At 42.8% G+C, this 25759-nt stretch overlaps 1 protein-coding gene across 1 annotated transcript in view; it reads left to right on the top strand.

Annotated features, from left to right (window-relative positions):
- The window catches only part of LOC142969641 (partitioning defective 3 homolog B-like), a 171639-nt gene extending 146342 nt beyond the window's left edge, over nucleotides 1-25297 (top strand). Inside the window, exons 23-26 of the mRNA XM_076109639.1 lie at nucleotides 4045-4121; nucleotides 20680-20895; nucleotides 21041-21151; nucleotides 21310-25297. Coding sequence (XP_075965754.1) covers nucleotides 4045-4121; nucleotides 20680-20895; nucleotides 21041-21151; nucleotides 21310-21424 — 519 coding nt within the window. The 3' untranslated portion in view covers nucleotides 21425-25297. The remainder of the gene's footprint in view (nucleotides 1-4044; nucleotides 4122-20679; nucleotides 20896-21040; nucleotides 21152-21309) is intronic.
- The last annotated feature ends 462 nt before the right edge of the window (nucleotides 25298-25759 follow it).

Below are 25759 nucleotides of genomic sequence, written 5' to 3' on the forward strand. Positions count from 1 at the left end.
GTAAATCAAATGTCTCCCTCAATATTCCATATGGTTGCCAACTGCTCCTTACAGAGAAGCTGACTTTTCCTTGTGTGGAATGTGAAAAAGACGTGACCCTGACGTCCACATGTGGGTTTGTGCTGTTGCAGCTTGCAGCTTGCGAGTCAACAATGATTGGCAAGCAACCTTTTGCGATCTCAAGTGCTCAGAAGCTGCCGAAACAGCTGGAGAAATGTGAGAGCAGACACAGAAACCAGTGCGCGCTCAAATGTGATTCTGCTTTTACAAATCTGCGCCTGTGTGCTCTCAAAGGTTGACGTGCAGACTGAGTAGCTCTCTGAATTTGTTTTGCGCTCTCTCACTTCCATATATAACCGTGAGTGTGTGTGTGTGTGTGTGTGTCAGTTTCTGTGTGTGTGTGTGTGTGTGTGCTCCCTCTCCCTTCAGTATCAGTCTCTTCTGCTCGACTTCCGCGCTCTCCTCTCTGCCTCTCGTCTGCTCACTATGCCGTGAAATGGTTTTTCACTAGACCATTACCCCAACCAGTGCGCTGCACTACTGCCACAGCCCTCTGTGAGCGAGAGGGAGTGTGTTTAAATATGTGTGTGTGCGTGTGCGTGTGTGCCTGGAGAGAGAGTGGGGGGGGGGTGTGTTTGGCTGCGTGCATGAAAGAGACTAATGTGTGTATGTACAGTAGCTGCACTTGTAAGAGAAAGATTGTGCTTTTTTTTGTTTATGTGGTGGGGAAGATGGATTGTTTGCACGTGTGTGTGTGTGTGTGTGTGTGTGTGTGTGTGTGTGTGTGTGTGTGTGTGTGTGTGTGTGTGTGTGTGTGTGTGTGTGTGTGTGTGTGTGTGTGTGTGTGTGTGTGTCCCATGCAAGCTCAGCTGTCATAGTTTTTGCCCTGCGCTGTACTCCTGTCACAGTTCTGAATGCTGAGAGTCTACTAATATCTGACATCTCACACACACACACACACTTGCACACACAGCTACAGACAGAATAATACAGGCAGCTACAGTCGTAGCAGGCGAGTTGTTCAGCTCACTAACAAACCGGGGATCTCCGAGTTGTTTTTGGGATTGTCAAATTTTTGTCTACAAGCATCTTTCGGCTTTCAGACTTGCGTTATTTGCCAAAAATGTTTTTCAAAGTGCAAAATGTACACACAAGCGGACTTCTTGTGTTCATCAAAAAGGTAACATTTTACACAAAGTCATTACTTTTGTGACATTTTGTCCCGTCTGCGTGAGGTGCTTATTACTGCCTGGTTTGCGTGCTCTGCATCCCGGCCCTCAGAGACGCACGATGTTACTTCATAATCATAAAGTGTTTCTCATGAACGAGCGTATTTGTAGTTCACATATATTATCATATCATATTTGTAATATCAAGTAATGCCAAACACCCTCACACCACTGTGTCTGTAGAAATGTCGAACCCCTTTTCCTGACTTCACATGCACATTCATTACACACTCGTCTGTTTGTGTTTACTCGGTCTGTGGCCTCACACAGTAATCTGCTCATAATCCATGTGTGTGTTTGCATGCACACCTGAGCAGGAGAGCAACAAACCACATACTAGCTCAGTCTATCTGCACTAGGGCACCTGTTAGGTCCGGGATCCACTACCCTTTCAAAAGGTTCTACACACGACATTCAGAACCAATAGAGCACCAGCATCTCACACCTAAGCACATTGATCCTACAAACAAACCGGTGCAGCCAAAGCATGATATATGTTGTTCATCTGTACCTCCCATTGTCTTCCAAACCGAATTGAACACACATAAATGAGCCACAACACTGCACTGGAGGACATGTTCCTTCATTACCATGAACACAGATTGTAGATACCACCGCCCAAAATACTCTCGTGCACCGAATGTACATTGATCCGCGGCAAAGTACACAACCTTAATTTAAAAATGAAACTCTGTATTTGCTCCCTGATTTAAAAGATTTCTGTCTCCATAGAATCCAGTGGGCTGCACTTGAGAGCCATAGACACGGTAGGGAAGTCAGAACGCACTGAGAGACGGGCTAGCGCATCGTTAGTTTTGGTTTTGGTCTTTTCAGAAAAACGTAGAACAATGCCAGCCATGTCCTGAAACTACCTTTCAGCTGTTTTCATTCCTCCAACCTGCCTCCCCGATTTGTTCATTTTCTCTCCCCTCTGTTCCCACTCATGACTCTCTGCTTTGTCCTCACCCCCCTTACTCATCTCTCCCACCTCTCAGTCTCCGTCGGATGTTGCAGTCATTCCCCCTCTTGCTATTTCTCGCTCCCTCCTTTAACATCGTGTTTGAATTGTGTCGTCGGTGTCCCTTTCACCTCCCCGCTCCGTCGTCCTCGTCTTCACCCCATTCCCTCCCTTGTTTTATAATTCACCTCTCATCCCTCCTCTCCCCCTGCTACTTCTCAATGGCCTTATAATATCCCTCCTCCTCTCTATATCGCTCTTCTCCATTCGAAGTCGTTTACTTCTCATTCGCTCTATCTCTCTTTCCTCCTTTCTTCTCCATCTAATGCCTTTTCGTTCTTTTCGTTCCGCCTCTCTATTCCCACCTCATATCCTGCTGTCTCTCCACCTGAGATATAGAAGCAATAAAGACAGGTGTTCAAAAGAAAGGAGGGCCAGCAAATCTGTTTTATATGCCTCCTGGTATCGGCAGAGAGAGGAGGGGGGGCACAGAGAGAAGAAGAAGCCGTGGCTATCTAATTCTCAGCACCTTTTGCGTTGACAATATTATGTTGAGTTGAAGAGAGTAACCCTAGTTTTCTATAAAAACCCTCCACCTTTGGTCTTCACCCTCCATCCATTATCTTCTTTTGGATTTAATGGCAATTGTTTACTCTTTCTTCCATGATGTGGGCACATCGTGTACACAGTACTCCTGCAGGATATTATGGCTGCAAAATGACTCGGATGACTTACGGTAATGTACTCTCGGAGGTACAACGGTGTACTTAAACAAATAGTTACGTGTTATGCAAGTGTATCTGATGGAGATGTGTATTATCAACAAAAGCGCCATTTAACAAGTGGCAAAGGTGTGATAGACTAGATTTGATGGGCTATTTCCAGAGACTCCACATTACACAGACCCCTGAAGGGACTGTACAATGCTGCATATAAGTATTGTTTTTACTGTCGGAGTTCAGCGTGTATGCAGAGCCACTGCAACACTCACCTGAATCATATCTCACTCTCTCACCCCACACTATGTTAAAATAAGTCTCGTTCACAATATTCACTGTGTCTCACAGAGAAAATGGTGTGTGTGTGTGTGTGTGTGTGTGTGTGTGTGTGTGTGTGTGTGTGTGTGTGTGTGTGTGTGTGTGTGTGTGTGTGTGTGTGTGTGTGTGTGTGTGTGTGTGTGTGTGTGTGTGTGTGTGTGTGTGTGTGTGTGTGTGTGTGTGTGTGTGTGTGGCTTGTTGACGTTCGGGGTTTAGTCGGCTTCTTTAAGGAGCGCCGTGGCAGCTGGAATCTCCCTACTGAATAGACCGGGATAATCTCTGAGAGAGAGAGAGAGAGAGAGAGAGAGAGGGGAAAAAGAGAAGAATGGGAAGAAGTGGAAGAAGAGAAAATGCCATGTGAGGGTGAGAGAGAACCAGTGCGATGAAGAGCAAAAGAGGAAGTAGAGATTGAACCGTCAGCAGCTTGACTTAATCTTTTCTTTTCTTGATGGAGATGAGACGGGTGTGTGTGTGTGTGTGTGTGTGTGAGACAACTCCATCCTGTTTTGAAGTAACCTAATCTAGGATGGGGGCCTTGTCCAATTTCCCCCCCCCCCCCCCCTCCCCCCCCCCAAAAAGACCCCCCCAGTAATCCCTAATAACTAGCCTTTGTCAATCCTAAATTACCCCTGTATCACGAACACAAAGAGAAACCCACTCATGTACACGCATATAAAGGAAAAGGGCTTATGGGCATGCACTGCACATGCTTATGGGCCCACAGTATAGCAGTTTATTTGTATTTTGAGCAGAGAATATATGTAATTTAGGTTGTTTTACTTTAATATATCAAAACTAAGAAGTTGTCTCTCTTCTCCAGATGCCAGGCAGAGGGCCTGATCACCGGTTGGCACCCCGTTATGAAGAAGTGGAACGTCAGTATGCCTCCCTACCAAGGTACTGTTTCGTCCAAAAAGACATATTTGATTGCAGGTATCACGCTTCTCTTCTTTTCTTCCTTTTCTCTTTGAAGCCGCTAATTAAATTTGTCTAGTCTGTGTGTCTTTCTGTGTGTCTCTGGAGGCCTCAGTCTCATCCAGGAACTCGCCTTATCCCCTCCCTGGGGAACACACACTCAGAAAGGGGTTGAAAACTGATCCCTGACTCCTCGATCTGCTCCCCCACCAAAACTGACTTTGGCTTAGGCACAGTCAGTTGTCTTTATGTTGTATTAAACTAGAAAGCCAGCAAATTTCAATACTTGTATAGATATATAATTATATATTATTTTAAGAACTTTACTGCCTGATTTATTGTGTACATTACTACCTCATCGTGGATTTAGCTCATGTTGTACAGCTTGTTTTCTGCTTCTTTGAATCAGCAACATGAGCCGATGTCAGACAGCGGCTCCTTACTAAACAAGACCGCTGTTACAGCATTTACAAGTTAAAGAAAGCATTTTAAATTTGTATTGTCATGTGTTTCATTTTTCAGTCAGACTTAGCACCTCGCTCCCCTGTATTTCTATTTATTCTGACTGTTGTAAAACAAAAAGGCGGGTGAGGACACAGGACAGGAGAGACTTCTCTCCAGTCAGACTTGACAGTCAAGCAGAGACAGTCAACCAGCGGACTATCTCTGTGCAGCATGTGTTAGCCTATTGAACTATCACTAACATTAGCCAGCACAAGAACAATAACAGCTTCCTCAGTATACTAATGAATTCTTGAAGAATTACTTCCTTTTATTTTCTCGTGATGTCTTTTCTGATGAAATCAGATAAATAATTAAAGCCATAGTTGTGTTAAAAGCATGTTTGACATGAACTTGGAACGTGTGAAACCTCAGCTGCTTACTGACCGTTTCAACGTGCTATTCTCGATGTGAAACACAGTCAAACACATACCTGGTCTACAACCATCATCATTCACTCCCGGGCGTGCAGCATCTCATTTTTCATTTGCAACCTTTCCACTTTCACAGCCTGAAACTTTAATTATCTTCACTTTCTTCACTCTTGCACTATCTTTACATCTTCTTTTTTTAATCTTTTATCTTCTATCCTCCACTGTGCTTGATTTATTTTTTCCCATTATTTTCCTAAGATGAATTGTACTGTGGTAATGTACTTACTTAAAGCCACTTAATAACATACCTGGCAACGCTGCACTGTAAACTCTTATGTATCTAAAAATATAAATATCTTTAAGTGAAAATAGTGTCAAATTAAACAGTTAAAAACTCAGAGTAGTTGTTACTAGCTTTCTCTCACCTCATTTTATTTTGCTTCGAAGAACCAACACCTCAGCAGACCATCAAGCCAACAACAAATGTTTATTTGTGTGTGTGTGTGTGTGTGTGTGTGTGTGTGTGTTTGTGTAAGAGAGAGAGAGAGAGAGAGATAGAGGAAGCCAATGAGTGGAATGACAGACAGAAGTTAAGAACGTTAGAAACTTTATAGCCAGGTTCCCACCCCTGTTAAAATGGTACGGGAAGGCTATTTCACACCTCTTTCTTGAGTGTGTGTGTGTGTGCGTGCGTGTGTGTGTGTGTGGTGTGTGCCTGATAGAGAGAGAGAGAGAGAGTGAGAGTGTCTGTGTGTGGGTGATGACTTTGGCAGATGGGAGCGAGAACAGTGATGATAGTTTTGAGGTCTGGCTGTGGTATCTGAAAAGCCTTGGGAAATTGGACACACACACACACTCACATACAGTACACCCTGTCTCTGTTTCCACTTTCAGACATGCACTGTAATCCCAAAATGCTGCGCCAATTTTACATGTAGGCCTCGTGTCTGAAAAGGGCCCAAGTCATTTTTCCGTAAAGGTCCCTCTGATACTTATTACAACCTGGTAAAAGTTCTGAAACATTTTCTGCATGGCTGAACTGTGATTTTAAACAGACACATGGCCGACAGCGCCGCTTTCTCATGTAGGCTGTTTTTACATGTAGCATACAAACGAAGGCTAAGAAGCGACGCTTTTAAAGCAGCGGATTTTACTTTGAAGGGCGCTACCTGAGAGTAACTATTTAAGTGTAAGCGGGATTCTCACCACGGGAAACTGCCATGACATCATCTTTCATCAGCAACCAAACAGAGGAGCGTTTTCACTTTTTAAAAGTCTGATTCGAGAAATTCGAGGTCCGTGCGGGCTGCCGCGTGTCACTCGAGTAACGAGTCTAGTGACGATTCTCTGTGATCAATCAGTGGTCTGCTGCAACTTGCTGAAGGAAAAGGAGCTGAGCAGAGCAGAGCCGCACCGTACCATGCAGTGGAAATGCACCGTTGGAGAACTGCTTTCCCCTCGCGGATGATATGGACATTAACAGCCTTACAGGCACGCGTAAGCAATGCATAAAGTCTCACGAGGATGGTGCCTAATATTATACAAGCGTTGCACTTTTAGCCATAACAACAAGTCATATTTGCACTGAGTCAGTACAGGACTCACCGATCTGAAAGCCAAAACGCTGTTATTAAATACGTGGATTAACCCCAAAATGTTTCCCTACTGAGGGATTTGATGTCTGAAAGAGACTCATCTCTTTCTCCTTCTGTCTCTATTTGTCGTCGCCCCCCCCCCACCCCCATGCCTCTGCATCTCTGTCTACACGTTTTCTCCTGCTGTCAATTAACTCGAGAGATGTTTCAGCATAGTCAGAGAAAGAGATCACGTTTGGAAACCACATCCCGGCTCTTGACCTTATCCAAACATATTATTTTGCCACCGGCACAGAAATAGCTAGCGGGCTGTGTGTATCTAGTGTCTGCACGCCTGTGTACCTGTTCGTATTATTCCAAGTGAGTCCACAAATAGCTGTGGGGTTGCTTAGTCAGGTACTGTGTGTTTGACGTGAAGTCGGTTAACTGGAGCGCGGGGTGAGTTGTGTGAGAGTGAGACGAGACTTTGATGGCTCTAAAATTAAAACATGACCCGGCAGTGGATGATGTTTCCCTGCCTAAAGCACAAACGCTAGCTAACTAACTGTCAGCAAATGTCACTGCATGAAATAGAGAGGAGTCTGTCGAGGGGATCTTGTATATTTTGCTGCGCTATGAAACTACTCGGTGTTAAATATATCAGAAATAGAAACACAGGCACTGAAGTATTTTAAACATGATTTTAAACGTGGCAACCCTTTTTATATATGCTGAAACTAAATAACAGCGTATGTAAAAAAAAAATAATTTAAGTTTGAAGTTATCTAATGGTAAATATTAATGTGTGTGTTATTTATTCCAATATCTTTCTCCAAAGGGACTTCAGTCAATATTTGTTGACATGCGTGTGCTTCGGATCGGGCATGTATTAAAGCTGCATATTTAACTTTTATTAGAGTTTTATTAGAGTGTTTAGAGACTGAACGAGAGAGAGAGAGAGAGAGAGAGAGAGAGAGAGAGAGAGCTGTGTGACATTCAGCAAACATTACTGTCTGGAATCAAACCTGGAAAGTTGTGGTTAAATGCTGTGCATCTCGGTAATGTTTTAGCATGAATGGATGCATAAATGTGTATGAAACAACTTTAAAGATTAGTATGCACACATGCGTGTTATGTGCATTGGTACGTGTGTGTGTGTGTGCGTGTGTGTGTGTGTGTGTGTGTGTGTGCGTGTGTGTGTGTGTGTGTGTGTGTGTGTGTGTGTGTGTGTGTGTGTGTGTGTGTGTGTGTGTGTGTGTGTGTGTGAGAGAGATTCGGTCATTCTGAGGTCAGTAGATGGCTATCAGTGTTTGTATGGTCAACATTAGTAGGTTGCGGCCCTACCATGTGTGCCCCATTACTGCCCCATTTACACATTCTCACTCTGTCTCCCTCACACACACACACACGCACTCACACACACACACACCCCTGTACTTCTATACTTGTGAGGACACCCATTGACATAATGTATTCCCTAGCCCCTAACCTGAACCTTATTCTAACCTGAACCTTAAAACCAAGTCTGAACCCTCATACCGGTCTTTGAAGGTCTGTTCGGAGGTGAGGACCGGCCCAAATCTCAAATCTCAAACTCAATTTTGTTCTCGCAAAGATAGCTGTAAACGTACACACACACTCTGGTAGAATAAAGAAAGGGGATAAACAAACGAATAAGTTGACAGATTTCACACCATGGCTCATCTTTACTCTCACCAACGTTGGATTGTGACAGGAACGTTGACATTAATGATATCATCCGTAAAGAAAGAAAGAAAAGACTGAATGACAATGTGTGTTACAACCCACTCATATCACAAACTAATGAACTTATCTCATGTACGGGGGTTTCCAAGCACATAAGACCGGACTAAGTCAGCTTTGATTAAAAACATGGTTTTGCTCTCCACGGACCTCTGCTGATAACAGCACACGGTTGTTTGAAACACAGCCTTGACCCAATTGGATTAGCTGAACACACTTACCCATTTGTCCTTGTTATTACCCTTATTGGATTAAAAGAGCCAATAGGAATTGCTGTTCAGGTTTCTGGGAAGGCTGTCACTTCCTCATTACAATGCTAATTGGATGGTTAGTAATTAGAAAGCAGATGTTGCATTCAGCATCTCGCGCTCTGTCTCTGTGTGCCTCTTTAAGTCACATCGCCTCATTTATTCCCCTCTACTTTCTGCCGTTCCTCCCCTCCTCTTCTCCTTCTCATTCTCTCTGAACTTGAGGTGAAAAGGACATTGTTGAATATTGTTTCACTCTGCTGGGGGGGGGGGGGGGGAATGAAACGGGAATGTCTCTCTAACTCCTCTCTCTGTCTCTCTCTTGAGAAGACCTCCCAACCAGGCCCGAGAGTTTCCCAGACCACTTTACAACTGCGGCACAATCCACCCCATTGTCCGGTTGTTTTTCTGTGTCTCCAGACTCGGCGAGTCTCTGCTTGTTTGTTAGCCATGAAGGGGACACCAAGAGAGACCCTGCCCCCCCCCCCCCCTTTCCATCTTGCTTTTTCTCTCTTGACCCTATCTTGTTTCTGATGTGTTCACTCGTTGCTGCTTTAAAGAATTCTGGTCACAGCTTTGATCTTGATCTTGGACTCTAAAAAGTTGGGTTGCAACCCGTAATGTGTTGCAGAACCACGGGGTCCCGGCTCAACAAGTGTGTGTGTGAGATATGCTTTCATATGTCTGGACCCTGGGGTGAGGGAGGAAGTTTTTCTTTCAGGTCCCAGCCGGTGAAGGTTTTTTGGGGTATGCTGGCGTTGAGCTGATGTTGAGTGATAATGTGCTCATGTGGAGTCGAGCAGGTGGTGAAATGCCAAACTTTTTGCATTGTGGTAGAAAAATGCCCGGGTGAAGCACATCCTTTGGTCGATTACTCATTCTGTCCTTCCAAAATTTGTATCACGTCTTGCTAGTTTAATGGCCGCCGTTCGCCTTAACTTCATGGCACTTAACTCATCACCATAAATGTGGGAAATACATCAAGGAATGTTCCATTATTATTTATGTCTGTCTGAAGAACAAGGAGATCGACCGCGCTTCATACATTTCAATAGTTGCAGCTGTGAAATGTTAACATCTGGCAGCAGCCTAATGACCATCTGCTCTTCCTGTGCTGCTACCAGCTTCTTCTTTTTTTTTTTTTTTTTTTTCAGGAATTCTCAAACTTCCATTGGAAAGTTAAATGATAATTAAAATGTGTTTCTGCATGCATGCAAAAATCTCCCAATGACATAAACCACGAAAAGCGACGTGATGAGATGAGTGCAAAAATGTAGCTCTTTTCGAATTCTTCGATGCCAAACGGAACGCGTCAGAAATTGTTATGATGATTTATAAATCCGTTGAAACAGGAAGCAGCTCATATTACTGCAACAGGCGGGGGTTTGACATTTAAATAAAGCAGTGAGGCTGCGGTGGTCAAGTTAGTGAACATGTTTAACTGCATCTCCAGTGTCCTACATTCAGTACTAAAGCTGCAAACACACTTGATGTTTTCAAGGAAACTAAAGCTTAACAGTCAGTGTAGAGCAGTAACGGGTAGTGCATTTTCTTGTGCACAGGTAATGCAAACCATAACTTTCCTTAAGGCGCCACACTAACACTGAGATCATGTTTGTGCTTATGTCTGTGTGTGTTTGTGTGTCCCTCCTTAAAAAGTTCCTCAATCCATGACCGTACTTGTGTGTGTCAATCCCCCATCTTGCTGTTACAAGCGCTATTTCAGAGCTCCTCTTCATGCACCAAATTATCGGCTATGGGGGGATCGTAATTCTGTCAGCAATTTGTATCCTGTGGTCACGCACGGAGCACAAAAAATGTCCCCAGCTTGAAACTATTACATCTTGCTGAGGGGGAACCTTATTGGCTCAAGATGTGAAATAATGGAGGCTATTTGTACGGGATATGACATTATCTGTAATGGATTTCATGATGTTTCAGGAAGTCACCCGCTATACTGCCTAAGTGGTTATGTATGATACTGCAATAACTGAATGTCATCTTTACTTTGAAGACTTTGAGCGAGCACAGACGGACATGGCCCGATCATGTACTTACAAGGTGCAGCCAATTCATTGCCGATGTGATGAATCTGCCTTTATGGCTTTATGGCTTCATTTGAAGTTGCCATTTTCCAGAGGCCCCTGGTTATTATTTCTTCTGATATTACAGGGAATATATATATATATATATATATATATATATATATATATATATATATATATATATATATATATATATATATATATATATATATATATATATATATATATATATATATATATATATATATATATATATATATATATATATATATATATATATATATATATATATATATATATATATATATAGGTGCATTTCAGAGAGGTCAAAAGCAATACCCGAATCTAACATTGATGTAATATTTACAACTTTTTGTCTTCAGTCTTCTGTCACTGATTTTTATTCATAGTTTTTAAAAAATAAGAAGGAAATGTATTAATAAGAATCCTTGTATTTTTGATATTAAGTTGTTTCTTGGAAAGACATTTCCCACTCATTGATGTCTTCTGACACAGTATCAGGGTCCCTATTTGTAACAAAGTAGGACTCCTGTCGTCGTTTCTAATCCGTCTAAGAGATAAAACAAACAAATCCGCTGTGTGTGTGTTCGGCCATCGAGCTGCACCGCCACGTTTTAGTGACTCTCCGTCTGATAACAATATTAACTGTTGATTTCAAACTCAATGTGTCTTTGGTTGCTCGCAGTAACTTACATAAAGGGTATAGGAAGATAATAAACACAGATGAGTATTTAAAATTGATTAAAGTCAAATTGAAGGCTTTTACAAGGACACAGTCCCTACGAGCAACTACGACGTATTGGGCTGAGTCAACGTTTACACGGTAAGCCGACGTGTTGCTCGTGTGCTGTTTGTGATGCCAACCGGAATATGTTTACCTTGTGGTCATTACTAGTAGTGCGCCACCGTAGTAATGGCAACTTGTTCACTTCCGGTTCTTCCCCAGATTCGTGCGCAGTTCGATCATAGAGATATAGTTTATAGATCACAACTTAAACTCTGAAATTCTGTGTGTGCACATTTCAGTTGATGTGCAACAGACAAGGTGAGAGAGTCAGTGCATTTGAAAAGGAGCAGCAATGACATGAACATCTTCAGCCTCTGTGTCGTTTGTCCATCAGCTCATCTCTCACTCGACATGTCGACCAGAATTCATTTTTTTGAGAAGCTTCCTGCAGTAAATTGTCGGCCTCCATGTTGTTGTTTTTTTGGCGATAGCGTCATTGCTCAGTTTCCACTGGCATGGCCGTATTATGATGGGATGCGAAACACTCCAAATCCTCTTTGTTCTGCCCTCTCTGTGTTTCCGAGGCAACGGTCTCCCACCATCTGGAAGGCCTTCATCCCTCAGTTCCTCTCACTTTCCTCTAATGGCTTTCTCCTCTGTCCTTCTCCATCTCATTGTCTTTGAGTACTGTTTCTCTCTTTAGTTTGTCAGAAAGTGTTATTTTGTAACTTTTTAATGCTCTTATTTGATTCCCTCTCCTGTTTCCCACATTTCTCTCTGTGGCTTCGTCTCGTACTTTTCATTTGAAGTCCTTACCGTATCCTCTCATTTGCTCTCCTCTTTTTATCCTCCTGTGGTCATTTCCATCTCGTTCCCTTTTGTTTTTTTTCTCTTAACACTTCAGCTGTGTTCTTTAATACGAGTGCTCTGTCCTATGCAGCCTCACACACGGTCATACGCCAATACACACACGGGCAAATGTGTATGCTCACACACTGACATGCACAGGGGAATGTAATCATGTTAGTTTCCTGGACTAGTCAGTTTGTAATTCATGATATCCAGGTGGATGAATCATATTTGACAGAACTTTATTGACAAAGACAGATAGGAGCCCTTGAAAGGTGTTTAGTTTCATTCAAACGTGAACAGTATAAGCAAGCATCCGGTGAGTGTGAGTGTGAGTGTGTGCGTGTGCGTGTGTGTGTGTGTTCCGCTAAAGTAGGGCCCATTATTCTCAGCAGATGCTGACCTACAGCATGCCAGTCTCTCTGGAGGGCAGCACTTGTCTCTCTACTTTTTTTTCCTTCTCTTCTTCGTCGTTCCCCACCTCTCCACCATTCATTTTCTTTATTGTCCCTGCCTTCTCATTTTCTGCTCCTTCCTTCCTTCCTTCCTCCTCCTCCTCCTTTCATGTTTCCCTTCTGAGCTTCACAAGACATCCATCTGGGAGGTTCAATCTCCGCTACCTGTAGTCCTATTTGTCATTCCTTTTTCATCAGCTTCCAACTGTAAAACTCTCACTCTTTTCCCATCGTCACGTTCCTCCATCCTATTGTCTTCTCCTCGTCTTCCCCCTCAATCCCCCCCCCCCCCCCCTCCCCATTGTCTCGTTTTTTATTTGACTGTCAGAAAGTAGTGAACATGCCATTGAGACTGTGGCCGGAGGCATTATGTGTTTGGGTTGTCTGTCAGTCCGTTCGATCCGGTCTCATGACCAATTATTTCAAGAACAACTTGAGGGAATTTCTTCAAATTTGGAACAAACGTCCTCTTGGACTCAAGGATGAACCGATTAGATTTTGAAGGTCTGGGCCATAACTCAAGAATTCATATGCTTGTTATGGAAATGATACACACATGTCGAACAGCATAAAATGCTGAAGTGATGACATTTTGGACAGACATGGATGCAGACCACCGCGTGACTGGTCGGAGGTTTACAACCGCAAGGCGGTAATTCTAGTTTTCTTCTATTGTGGTATTTGTACAGTGCACACATTTTCACACTCAGAATTCTGATCCTCAAATAAAATGGCAGATAATAAATGTAGTGCACTATGTAGGAAATATGGAGACACAGCCCTTGTCTTGTTCCTTCCTCCTCCTCCTCCTCCCCCTCTTCCTCCAGTCCCATCTGTCTCAGCCCTCTGCGGTCATACCTCTTTGTCTTCTGTTTACGCTATCTCCTCAGTCTCTTTACATTCATCTCCCTTCTCTCTGTCCTTTGCTCTGTGCTACTATCAAGGAATACAGATGACGATGTTGGTCTTTAGTGGCCTGCTCTTTGTCTGGAAACTTCTTCTTGGTTGTTTGTTTTGAACACAAATGTGCCTCTGCTGTGAAGTCCTCAGTATTCACCTCTTTGGCAACTACAAAATTAGTATGCAGGTCAAAAAAAACAAAGGATTGCGTCTTCGTCTTACTTGAATAATCCCCAGTGAAATACTGCCTGATCTTTGTCGTTTGCACACTCTTAACCCTCCATTTATCAGGCCTTACCGAGAATATTTGACTCTTTTTAAGCCTCTTGTTGATCTTGGTCACTAAACCACTGCAACTTAGTCATAATGCAGTGTGACACGCACGTACAAGTGTCACGCAAGTACATGATTTAAATACAAATACTCACTGATTGTTGTTTTCATAACAAGAGGAGACATAATCAACCAATATTTCAAAAATGATGCTGCACCACTTTTAGCATTCGTTAACTTTAGCATGTCATAATCTGATCACTGCTACAATAGAAACCTTATTTCCAAAAGTAAGGTGTTGGTCGTCAGCTGACTTGTTATTTTATTATGTGTGCGTACAAGTTACAAAAGGACTCTTTGATGAGTGGAGCCAGGGTGCTACTGTAGAGTTCAGAGTTTAGATCGCACAAAAGCAGCTCTGTCCTGCTCCTTCATTTGGTTTTTAGGAAAGTTTACACTCCAGCAACTCCCGTCCAACTTGTGATGGATAGAGTTACATTTGCCAAATTGACGGCTTTGCCCTAATCTTCAAATTATTTTCTTGTGTAAACAAATACACATTTTACCGTTAACTTCAGCTAGAAACAGCTTCTTTTGTTTAGTTCTGTGTGAAATGAAAAAACAGGCTGGGGGGGGGGGGGGGGGGGGTAGGGGGGTCTTAGTGAACGGTCAGTTGCTCCTTTTCAAAACACAAGTCTCGGGCTGCGTCTGAGATCTCATACTAAGCACTACATACTCAACATGTGTACTATCTACTACTTTTCGGACGCACTGAACTGTAATTACCTGAGAGCCTCACTGTCAGTTGGTTGGCAGTTGGTTTTGAACGATGTTAAGAACGTTGTCGTCCTTTCGCATTGCATTGTGGGATATGTATGTCGACAATTGTCCAGCTTTTTGCATACTGTAATACTTCACCCTAAATGGTTTACAATTTACATATTATTGGTTTCATACTAAGGTTTCCGACACACAAAAGAAAATCCCACATCCTGTTTTAGCGTACTAAATAGCATGTTAATATGGGATTTTGGGCGCAAGCTAGTTTTAAGTGTGTTTGTTAGGGCATGTTTGAACACGAAACACTGCCCTCCATAACAGGCCTATTGAAAGATCCTGAAAACCAGCTGTTATCAGCCCACATCAGTCATTAACTTAGCTTTGCTTTTACTGCAGTTGCAGGTTTGTCAATGTCACCATATGGTTTGTCCAATGTACCAAATGGTAACGAGGGTTTGAATGTTATGTCTATGTATTTGGTATGCCCCCTAATCCTAGTTGATAATACCATTCCTTAGCCTTTGACCCCTTCTTCTAAGTGTTTGATGGGAACTGATGGAGTATCATATGACCCTAAGGGGTCAGGAGTCGAGGGAGATTTAGGGCTCTCTAACACACACACACACACACACACAAGCACCATATTGACAGCTGAACCAACAGAATTCCATCTCTGACATACACACACAGAGTGTGTAACCACTTAACCATAAGTAGGAAAACAGCTTAGTGTCTTATTGGGCTTCTCCTAATAAAAACTCTCTCTGCTGCTTCGGGCGTTACTCTAAATGACTCGGCTCTGTTCTGTTAAGAGTTTGTTTTTTCCCCACTACTCACAGTTAATACAGTTCCAGATGCCACGTACTGTACCTGTGCGGTGTGTTCACGCAGCAGCTTTGTGTGCTTTAGCTCAGTCAAAAAAAACGACAACTGACAATCATGCTGAAAGCCTTCACTCTCTTTAAGATCTTAGTTAACTGCATGAAAACAACAAAGAAAAATCAATGATTTGTTGGCAAAGTTATTATTTGTTTGCTGCTATTCCATGCCACCACTATTGTACATGCATACGGTGTTATGTCCTCGTGTTTATTTCAAAATAACCTCTCAAGATCCTCCAGAAGGAGCAGATGATATGATTGGATTTGTAAGCACTTTACAGCATAAATATGCATATTCATAAGAAAAACCAGATTTCCTTTAAAGTCATTTAATGTTTAAAGCATTACTTTATAGAGTTCATCACTATCCCAAATAGGTGAAGATATAGCATTTTACGATGTAATGTTATTATGGAAGGACATTAGGCACTTGAGGATATAATTGACAGTATATTGATATACGTTCAAAACCAATATACAATGTAATTTTCAAAAAAACTGTCGATGTGACGCAGGTTTCATTTTAATTCCAGTGCAATCCTCTCCTTAGATAGCAGATAAAGTATTTCTCCACCCTTCATTATTTTTCACTTAAGCTTTTATTGCCTCATTGTTTGGACTGTGATGCATCTGTGATTAAAGCTTCATAATGAAGTATCGCATTAGGAGGATGGAACTAAGTTAGACTCCGTTCAACTCCGGGGACATTACATCACAGCGGTCCCGTTTTCACCAAATGACATTACGGCAGCAGTAGCGGAACCGTTTGAGCTATTAATCTGTTTTATTACCAGACTGTCAAAATACCGTGGCTCTCGTTGACAAAGAATCTGACGCTGTTGAATGCAATTTGAATATATGAAGTGTTTTCCCAACCTCAGACCTAAGATCTGTTTTAAATGGATATCAGCACAAGGTGAGGCCTCGGCTCTAGAAAGACTCATAAAGATATAACTGAATTAAAGCTGCATTAAATCTCCTCCTCTTCCTCCCGCTCCTCTTTCGCTCACTTTGAATATCGCTCTTTGCTTCCCCCTCTTTCTCCCGCCCTCCTTTTTCTTTCTCACCTCTTATAACCCCCCCCCCCCCCCCTCTCATCTCAAACTTTATCTCTCTTCATATTTTGTTTGGTGTTGTTTTTGTTTGTGCTTTTGTGTTTGGTTTTATTGAGACAATCCATCTCCGACGCGGCTGTCGTTGACTCTCAGGAGTTTTTTAATGTGTTGTGTCACATCGCGACGTCGTGTCTCTCTTTCTTAAAGGTATTTGTGTCTCACTGAGACAGCCTGGGATGATCGATGGTTGCGTATGCGTGTGTGCGTGTGTGTGTGTGTTTTTCCCGCTTGCATAACAGCTGTATCCAGCCCTTTCAGAAAGAGTTAGTGAAGCGCGTGTGTTTATGAGAGAAAGCGGCAGGTGCAGAGGACATATAACAACTCCTTGTTTCCTCAGAAATCCATCAGAAATCCCTTAAATACCAGAGAATTAGAAAGGCTCACGTTACTCTCAATTACTGCCAGACCTGGAGAGAAATCTCTGAAATTATCTTTTCAAATATCTAACCTCTGTACTGAGTGCATCTAAGTCACTAACAATGCCAAAGAAGGCATCCCTGAACAGGTATTACACAGTTGAGTTTCACTTCAAACTGAGCCCCCGATGGCTTTCCTGTTCTGCTTGAAACGTTTTTACATTTTTTTTTCGTTTTGCCTTGATTACTCTCTCAATTACGTTAAACTAGTTGTTGCATGTGCCAGAAAGCTGTTCTCATTCATTACATCTGTTTCTGTCTTTCACACACACACACACACACACACAGACATGCATACACACACAGACCACCAGCCTCCTCATTTGGTCTTAACTCCTCTCCAGCTGTGTGCCAATTTGCCTCCTCCAGAGTACGTGGGGTTTGGGAGGGGGTGATTAGGAGCTAGCACTGCATTTGAGCTAAGGTTTGCACTGTGTGTGTGCGTGTGTGTGTGTGCGTGTGTGTGTGTGTGTGTGTGTGTGTGTGTGTGTGCGTGCACGTGTGTGTGTGTGTGTGCCAGTAATGGGTTCCATCCTCATTACCCCTTAATCCCCAGCTGCTGTGCAGTGCTGACTGGGTTCCTGGAGAGAGAATTCCAAACTTGCCACCGGATTTACAGTGGATTCCCTAAAGATTCCCACTGGATTTCCACCCCATTCCCAATATGTCAACTCTGAAGGCTGCAACTAATTATTATTTCATTATCAATGACTCTGTGTAATATATATATATATATATATATATATATAAATGATCCTGAAAAGTGTTTGATTGTAAAGAATGCCCGTCACATTTTCTGTGCCAAAGGTAACTTTTTTTAATTGCGAGTCAAAATTCAACAGTCCGAAAAGGCATTCTTTTATAATGAAATAAAACTGCAAAAGACCACTTAAAGTTACTGCAGGGAACTTATACCTGGTTATGAAACAGTCTCAATTCAATGCTCATGCCTCTATATGACCTATAAGTAAGTAAATCAGACCATCAGCCAGACGATTGGTTATTTCTTTATAGTTTTCCTTCATTCCGGCAAAATAAGACGAGACGAATAAGCACAAATTGGTCTGAGCCGTGCTACAGTAGGTAGTACAGTAGCTTATAGATGGAACCACTGAAAGATCACACAGGTGAAATAAGAGCTCGGTAATGAGGAACAATCACATTTTCCATGTCTCATCTGCCAAATTGTCTTTAAAATGACAGACAGAATACTGGCCTTTATGTTTCTTATCCTCGTCTTGTTTCATTCTTCTTCACGCCTCACGTCACTTCGTTGACTTGTTCTCTCTATTTGCAGGTTCATCACTAATTATTGTTGTAGTTGAGTTTTTTAAATATCTACTGTAGTGTCCTAATAAGTGATTGAAAGCCTAAGAATTTCGATAAATCACAGTGCATATTAAACAGGTAATAGATAAGTGAAGCATTTGTTCACAAAAGCTGCTGATGACTCTTAATTACCTGTACATCTTTAGAGGCAATGTCTTCTTTTGTTCCTGCCTACAGCTCCTTTATTGCATTTTTCTCACCACTTCAACGCTCTTCTTATCCTTGTTTTTCATCAGCATCTCCCCCTCGTTCCTCCCCCTATACTTGTCCTTTCCTCTCCTTCTTACTTTCCATCTTATCTCTCTCTCTCTCCCTCCCTGCCCTGCCTTCTTCACCTCCCCGTCACCTCTCCACCGCTCTTATCTCTGCCTTGGTGACGTTATCGGTGCCAGGGGCCAAATTCTGAGTGACAGATTGACTGACTGATATGGGCAAAGGTATCCAGGCTCAGAGATGGCCAGCAAGCCACGCAGATTAGCCGGCAGGCAGACTTGTAGTCATAAAGCTCTCTAAAAGGAGAGCGAGCGAGGCAGTCAGACACATGGACAGACGGGGCAGCTGGCAGACTTGCGTGTTGGTAGAAGAGAAGCAGACAAAACGGCTGTGGCTATCAAGAAGGGAGACATTTGAGACATGTAGCTGATACGCATCACGCAGTCGGAGTGACTTACAATACGTAGCAGAACAAGTCGAAAACCAGAAGACAGTTATAGGTTGACAGATGAGAGAAGCAGAAATGTAATTTGTGTGTGTGTGTGTGTGTGTGTGTGTGTGTGAGACACACACTCTCACGGCCGATATGGAGCCAGGAGGGGCAGAAGCAGACATCCCAAACATGATGGGCATGTAGTTAGTTATACACTCTCCGCTGCTGACCACCCAAATTGACACACACTGGCGTCAGCATGGAGACCACCAGCACTGTCTCTGCGTGTGTGTGTGTGTGTGTGTGTGTGTGTGTGCGCGCTCTGTGCAAGTATTTATGTACAAATCTGTGTTTGATTCAGTCTGGCTGTCCCGTGGTTGTGTGCACATTAACGTTTATCTCCAGGCGACAGGTCAGCTCTGTGATTGGTTGGAGGCCGCGGAGCCCCACCCACTCAGCTAAGCATAGCGACGGTTAGTGTCATTAGGACACTCAGTGAGAGGAACACGCTCCCAACACATTTATACAGAAGTACATGCTTCAGTACACATTATTGTTGAAGTATATTAATCCAAACTGTGAGTCGGTAGGAATTTTATCAAAATTGAGATAGTGCAGGATTTATTTAATAAATGCACATTTAATCTAGAATGTTCTGTATGTACGGAAACAAAGGAGCATAAATACATGAAGAAAAATAGAATTAATTTTGACAAACATCAATGAAAGAAGGGAAAAGAGACGTAAAGGCCGACGGGTAGAATGAGAAAGCATGAATCAAATGTAGAGGGATCAAATGTAATACCTCGTACTGTTAGCTATGTGGACGACACATGTTTGTGTACTTGCTTTCCACTGGGCACAAGACATGGATATCTATTGACAGGATTGTACTGGATTACCACAGCTGTGTGTGTGTGTGTGTGTGTGTGTGTGTGTGTGTGTGTGTGTGTGTGTGTGTGTGTGTGTGTGTGTGTGTGTGTGTGTGTGTGTGTGTGTGTGTGTGTGTGTGTGTGTGTGTGTGTGTGTGTGTGTGTGTGTGTGTGTTAACTGAGCCCTATCCTTAAAACTGTCACGTCACTTATATTCTGTTGCTATGTGATCTTTGGCCGATATGGCGAGTTGTGCGTCTTTCTCTCTCCCTCTCTCCCCCTTTCCCTCTGTCTCTCTCTCTCTCTCTCTCTCTCTCTCTCTCTCTGGTCCAAAACAAATAGTTTTCAGCAGGTTTTCATGAATATTGAATCCATTTAGTCAACAGAGAAACTGGCAAAAACTGCAGCAGCAGTATTCTTTAGTTCTAATTCAAATACATGAAAAGAACATCACAAACACAAAGTGAAGCACGGTGTTCTCAGTGGCAGCATTTGTTTGACGATTTGTTTTATTGTGAGTGATTTCAGACAGAACGAGAGGTCACAACTGCATTCATGTAGTGTTGCCAATGCATCAAAATGGTATTAATATGACCATCAACACAACAAAGTTCAGCCTTGGGAAACTGTGGTTAAGGGAGTGAATGGACCTGGACTGACATGCAACTGTTTCTGCTTGTTGCAATGCCAAATACAGCTCGTTTTTATTGTGTAAGCTTTGTTTTCTTACGCCATCATCTGTTTCAAAATGGTGCCATTTCCTCTTCCAGACGAGGTCCGTTGGATGCGACTGACTACTCCATGCAGCCCTGGTCAGGCCATTACCCCGGACCGCCCCAGGCCCCACAGGGGTACCCTCAGTCCCCCTCCTACCCGAACCCCATCCCCCAGTCTGCCCCGTCTTACCCCGGCTACCCACCCGGTCCACCATACGCACGGCCAGGAGACCCTCGGGGCGTCGACCCCGGGTACTATCCCCACCCAAGGTAATTAAATGCATGGAAGTTGCTTTATGTCACATGATCCACGATGCTGTACGCAGAGTTTAAACGGAGTAGTCTGACTTCTCAACTCCTGTCCTCACAGTAGTGCTCGTATGATAATGGTGGACTTGTTGTTTTCTACTCCTAGCTCCCAGCAGAGAGGCCCCTTGCGGCAGGACGTTCCCCCGTCTCCTACCCCTCCGCTTCGTGGACTACGGTACGACACTATGACGCGTGGAACCGCGGGTGGAGGTTACAGGTAGGGGCGATTCGATTTCACCAATGACTCAGTTCATCAATTGTAACACCTGACGAGGGTTTCCAGATGTACGAGTAGGAGAGAAACAGCATCAGTACATTTTGAGTGAGACCACAAAACCTTCACTATGCCCTGAGAACATGTTTGATTGGTTACAGGCACCTGGTGGATCCCAGTCCAGACCAGTACGTCTATACTGGGGAGGGAGGGCGACAGCAACAGCAACACCAAACCAACCCGAGACAGAAGAATGCCATGACTGCAGCCGTGTAGACGAACCCGGTCCAGAGATGAAAACGAGCCGAATGCGAACTGCTCTGTGTTGCGCAGCTCTTCTGCTCGCGGTACTCCAATGAAATAGAGTTGAAACCTCTCAATGGTGCGATTTGAATCACCATCACTATCAAACACTGTCTGCACTGTTTGAAGTATATGGTAATACACAGACAAGCAAGGTAAAGGAGGTTAATTACAGAGTGGCCGGCGTGAGGCATAATGTCTTGTTGTTTGAAGTCATTTAAATTGCTTTGAGTCTTCCCGCAGTATAAAATTAGCAGGGGTTTTGCTTGTCACTGTGCTCTGATTAAGTCGTCTCTTTCAAGAAGAGCCGCAAAGATAATTGGATCTATTTAAATTAAGGCTCTACACCCTCATGTTGTACCTGGTTTTACTGCTGCAGCTCCACAAACAAGTTCTCGTTGTGGTCTTGTGTCGCCGTTCACAGAATTAAATGTCATTTCGTGCGATGAAGCCAAATTTATTCTCGAGACTGAATCAGTTCGTATTTACAAAAAAAGTGATTGTGAGGCATTTAGTGAGCGTGAGTTGAGGTTTAGAAGATGATGGAAAATGTGTGAATAGCAAAAAAACGAGTCTTTAGAAATCCTCCTTTGCTCTTGTTAGTAACGGCTGCTGAAACAAACGAGATGAAATCATCATAACTCTACAACTAAAGATATATCCTCTCAGTCAGATTAAGATTCATTTACAACATTGCATTTCAAATTGTGGACGACAGTTACAGTATTAAATGAAGTGCATTTTGAGACCGACAGTATTATCTCGACATGCGAAACGGGGAGAAAGCCACTCGAGCAATCTTTATGAAAGTAGAGATGTCTTTACTTGGGACTAGTCTAATATATCACGTACAGTATTGTTTCTTCAACTAGATATGGAAACATCTGAATAAAGCACAGTAGAGCACTATTAGCTTCACTTGTAATAATAAGTGAAATGTTTCTCTCAGTAGGGATGAGAGACTTTAGTTCCTGTATAGTCTGAGCTGTTTACAGCATTCCTGATTGACCGTGTTCCTGCTTTAGGATCATCCCGTGATAACCACTTAGATCACAGCTGTAGAAGTCCTCAATCTTTAGATTTAAAGGTTTGTCCTTGAATAGTCAAATGTATTCAAAGGGACTTCTACTTGAATGTATGTGACGCTCTTAGATTACATCACGCAGTCATCAGTACTTAATCCACGGTACAACCTGTGTTTATTGCATCGATCCAGCCTGACTGGAGTTTTTGCTCACTTCTTGTTTTTCCATCAAACATCCAATTCATAGATAATCCACTGCTTTAAAGAAAAGAAGCTGACTACCACATCTTTCAAACTTCCATCAGAGTGCTAATATCACCCTTTGAACTTTTGACATTCCGGAAGAAGCTCCGTTGAGAACAAGACGGAACATTTTGTAACATTGCTGAGAGCTCCGGTTTAAGTGCGACCCAGTCGAGGCAACACACACACACACACACACACACCGGAACAAGATGATTCCAACGCTTCATTTTACATAGTTAAAGATGTTTACTGCTGTCTCCCTCTCTAATGGAGGCGACTCAATTATCGGGTGAGAGCACACGTGTGATAGTGGCGCTTAAACGTGACAGACGGCGTCGTTACACCGTTGTCTCTTTCTCTTTACAACATCAAAAAGCAAGCAGGCTGAGACACCTCCGCTCTCTTTCAATACTACGCACAGAGCCGCACCTGAACACACACCCTCGGTCGGTGGGAGTGTGTGATCCGGGCCCTGCTTTTGCACCCAAATGTTTACGCCTTGGAGACGTGCGTACTGTAAACCAGGCAGACGGTGCAGTTGTTTAGCTGACCGTTCGCAGAGCGTCCTCTGCGTTATGCCATGTACTGTAGGATGCGATGGATGTTCATGGGACATCTCCGTGACCTGGTGGTGTAGGCGTCGCCGTATACTGAAGGGCTCACACAAGTCCCGTTGAAACCTTGAATTGAGCTTCAGAGAGCTCTTCTCAGTGCGGATCCATTTAGCCACTTACTAAACCATCAATTAAGGGTCACAGTCCAGCGTCCTACAGTTCTGTGTTTCACTCCACAAAGCACAGCGGTATTCCTTTCAATGGAGATTAAATGTTTAAAATGACACTTCAGGATGAGGTGATGTGGGATGTTAATGTGACAGAGAATGAAATCCCGCTGATGTTAAAGCAATAATGAAGTCATTTGACTGAAGCCCACGCAGACTCAAAACCATTTAATTTGCCTGTTTGTTTGACAGACATGGATCCCGATCGGAATAAGGAAAGAAGGAGGTTTAAAGAATTTAGAAAAAACAGAGAAAGGAGAAAAGAAAATAGATAAGGAAGGAAGAATGAAGCAAAAGGACGTAGAGGGGAGAGAGAAGTAATAGACTAGTCAGTAAACATGGAGGGAGGTGGAAGAACACATGCAGAGCCAGGCCAGAGCATGTGTGGTCCACAGTGGTTTGATTCAGAGAGTTTTCAAAGAACAGAGCAGAGGAACGAATGAAAGCTCGTCGCTGGTTGTTCTGCAGCAGCAGGAGGGTCACAGGAGTGAATGAATGTAGTGACCTTTGGAGTTTCTTACAAATGTGTGTCTCTTTCATGCTTTTGTCAGCATCGGTATCAAACTCCCAGATAAAAGTGTGCAGGTATGACTGAACGCACAGTAATAATAGCGCAGTTTGACCTGCTGGTCGAGTGTAGAGGAGTGACACCACAGTAGCTCAGAGGCCCCTTCAGATCATTCGCTCTTTTGCGTCCTGCAGCAGACAGCAGGACGGTGACACACAATTAATCCAAATTTTCGATTTTCAAATCACTAGATGCGCCATATTTGTTAACGGTGAAATGTGTGTGAAAATATCTTTTTTTAACAATGAAATATTGCCGTGCTGCAGAGATGTCTTGGCCCTACACATCATGTTCCACAGACTTAATAAAACCTGAATGTGTTTTCAATGAAAAGGAGAATAATGATGTAAAAATGAGCATTTCTTCTAAAATCGCAGACCTCACGCTCATTAGCAAAATAATTGTTTTATAATTGTAGCTGCCTATGTCCTCCGGTACAAGTACGTAATGGAGCACCAAAGAAAAGGATCTACTGGAGTCACACCGACGATTTTGGTGTCATATTTCCAAAAATCTATTGCACCTCTATAAGACAGAATGCAGAACTGCATCTGAATGCTGGGTGAGTGTCTGCTGAGATGACATGACGGTGAATTATTGTTACTCCTCTGATGCTGGTACGCAATCCACATGTATGTTACTTCTTCAAAATGTATGTTTTATGTAATTCTTTTTAATGATAATTAGTGTTGTTTGGTTGTGTTTACCAGCGCCACAGCGTGTTTGACCATTGTTACCATGCTACATATCACTTCGTTCCTCAAATTCAGTCCATGTAGTTTTTCCTCCGTTTTGTATAAATACAATCTGCAGACAAATAATTAACTGTACAAGCTATTTTCTACTTGTTTTTCTGAGAATGTGGGGAAAAGAAAATACATTTTGTCAGTTTGAGTAGCGTGGTTATAACACATCGAACAATGTGAATGTATGGCTTTCTGGTTTTTGGCAGGACGGTATGAGTTGCACAAGCTGAAGGTACTAAGCAGTCTTCTATTAACAGAGTCCTGGTCCTCCTGGTTCTCCCTGTGAAGACATTAGTGTATGAAGGAGCCGACTAAACCACCTCTCTGCCTTAGAAGTATAACATTTTTATATTAAACTGATTGTATCCATAAACGAATCATCTATATAATGTAACAATAACAATGTTTTCTACTATTGTTCTCCTATATATTTATGTATATAACATCTTTTTTTACATTAAATATTCATTTTTAAACAGGATTTGCCAGACGATGTCATCCTTTAAATGTTTCAAACATGTCTTTTTTTTTGTTGAAGCCACAATGCATGCCCAGCACATCTGCTAAGGTTAATTAAATATGAGTCAGGAGAAATTATTTCCCTCATGTCCCCCATTCCCTGCAAGGTGAATCATTAACATTGCCAACCCAATTTAGTCCATCATTTAAGCTGCTGATAAATTGTACCTTTGTGATAAGAGATAGATGTTGGCCCCTAAATTAATGCAAGACTAATTATCAATTAGAAAGAGAAGATAAGGTACACTGATTGCGGCGCAAAGTTTTTTGTAGTTTCCCTGTCGTCGTGCCATCACATTGCTAGGTCACATCCCTCCGATTAATAAGCATTTAGTCACAGCTTGTGGCTTAAGGTGCTTTTTATTATTTATCAGACACTGTGGGTGCAGGACTAGGCTGCAATCAGAGAAGTTAGTAGTAATGA

This window comes from Anarhichas minor, unplaced genomic scaffold, assembly GCF_050575085.1.
Source record: "Anarhichas minor isolate MPS153535 unplaced genomic scaffold, ASM5057508v1 ptg000004l, whole genome shotgun sequence".
NCBI lineage: Eukaryota > Metazoa > Chordata > Actinopteri > Perciformes > Anarhichadidae > Anarhichas > Anarhichas minor.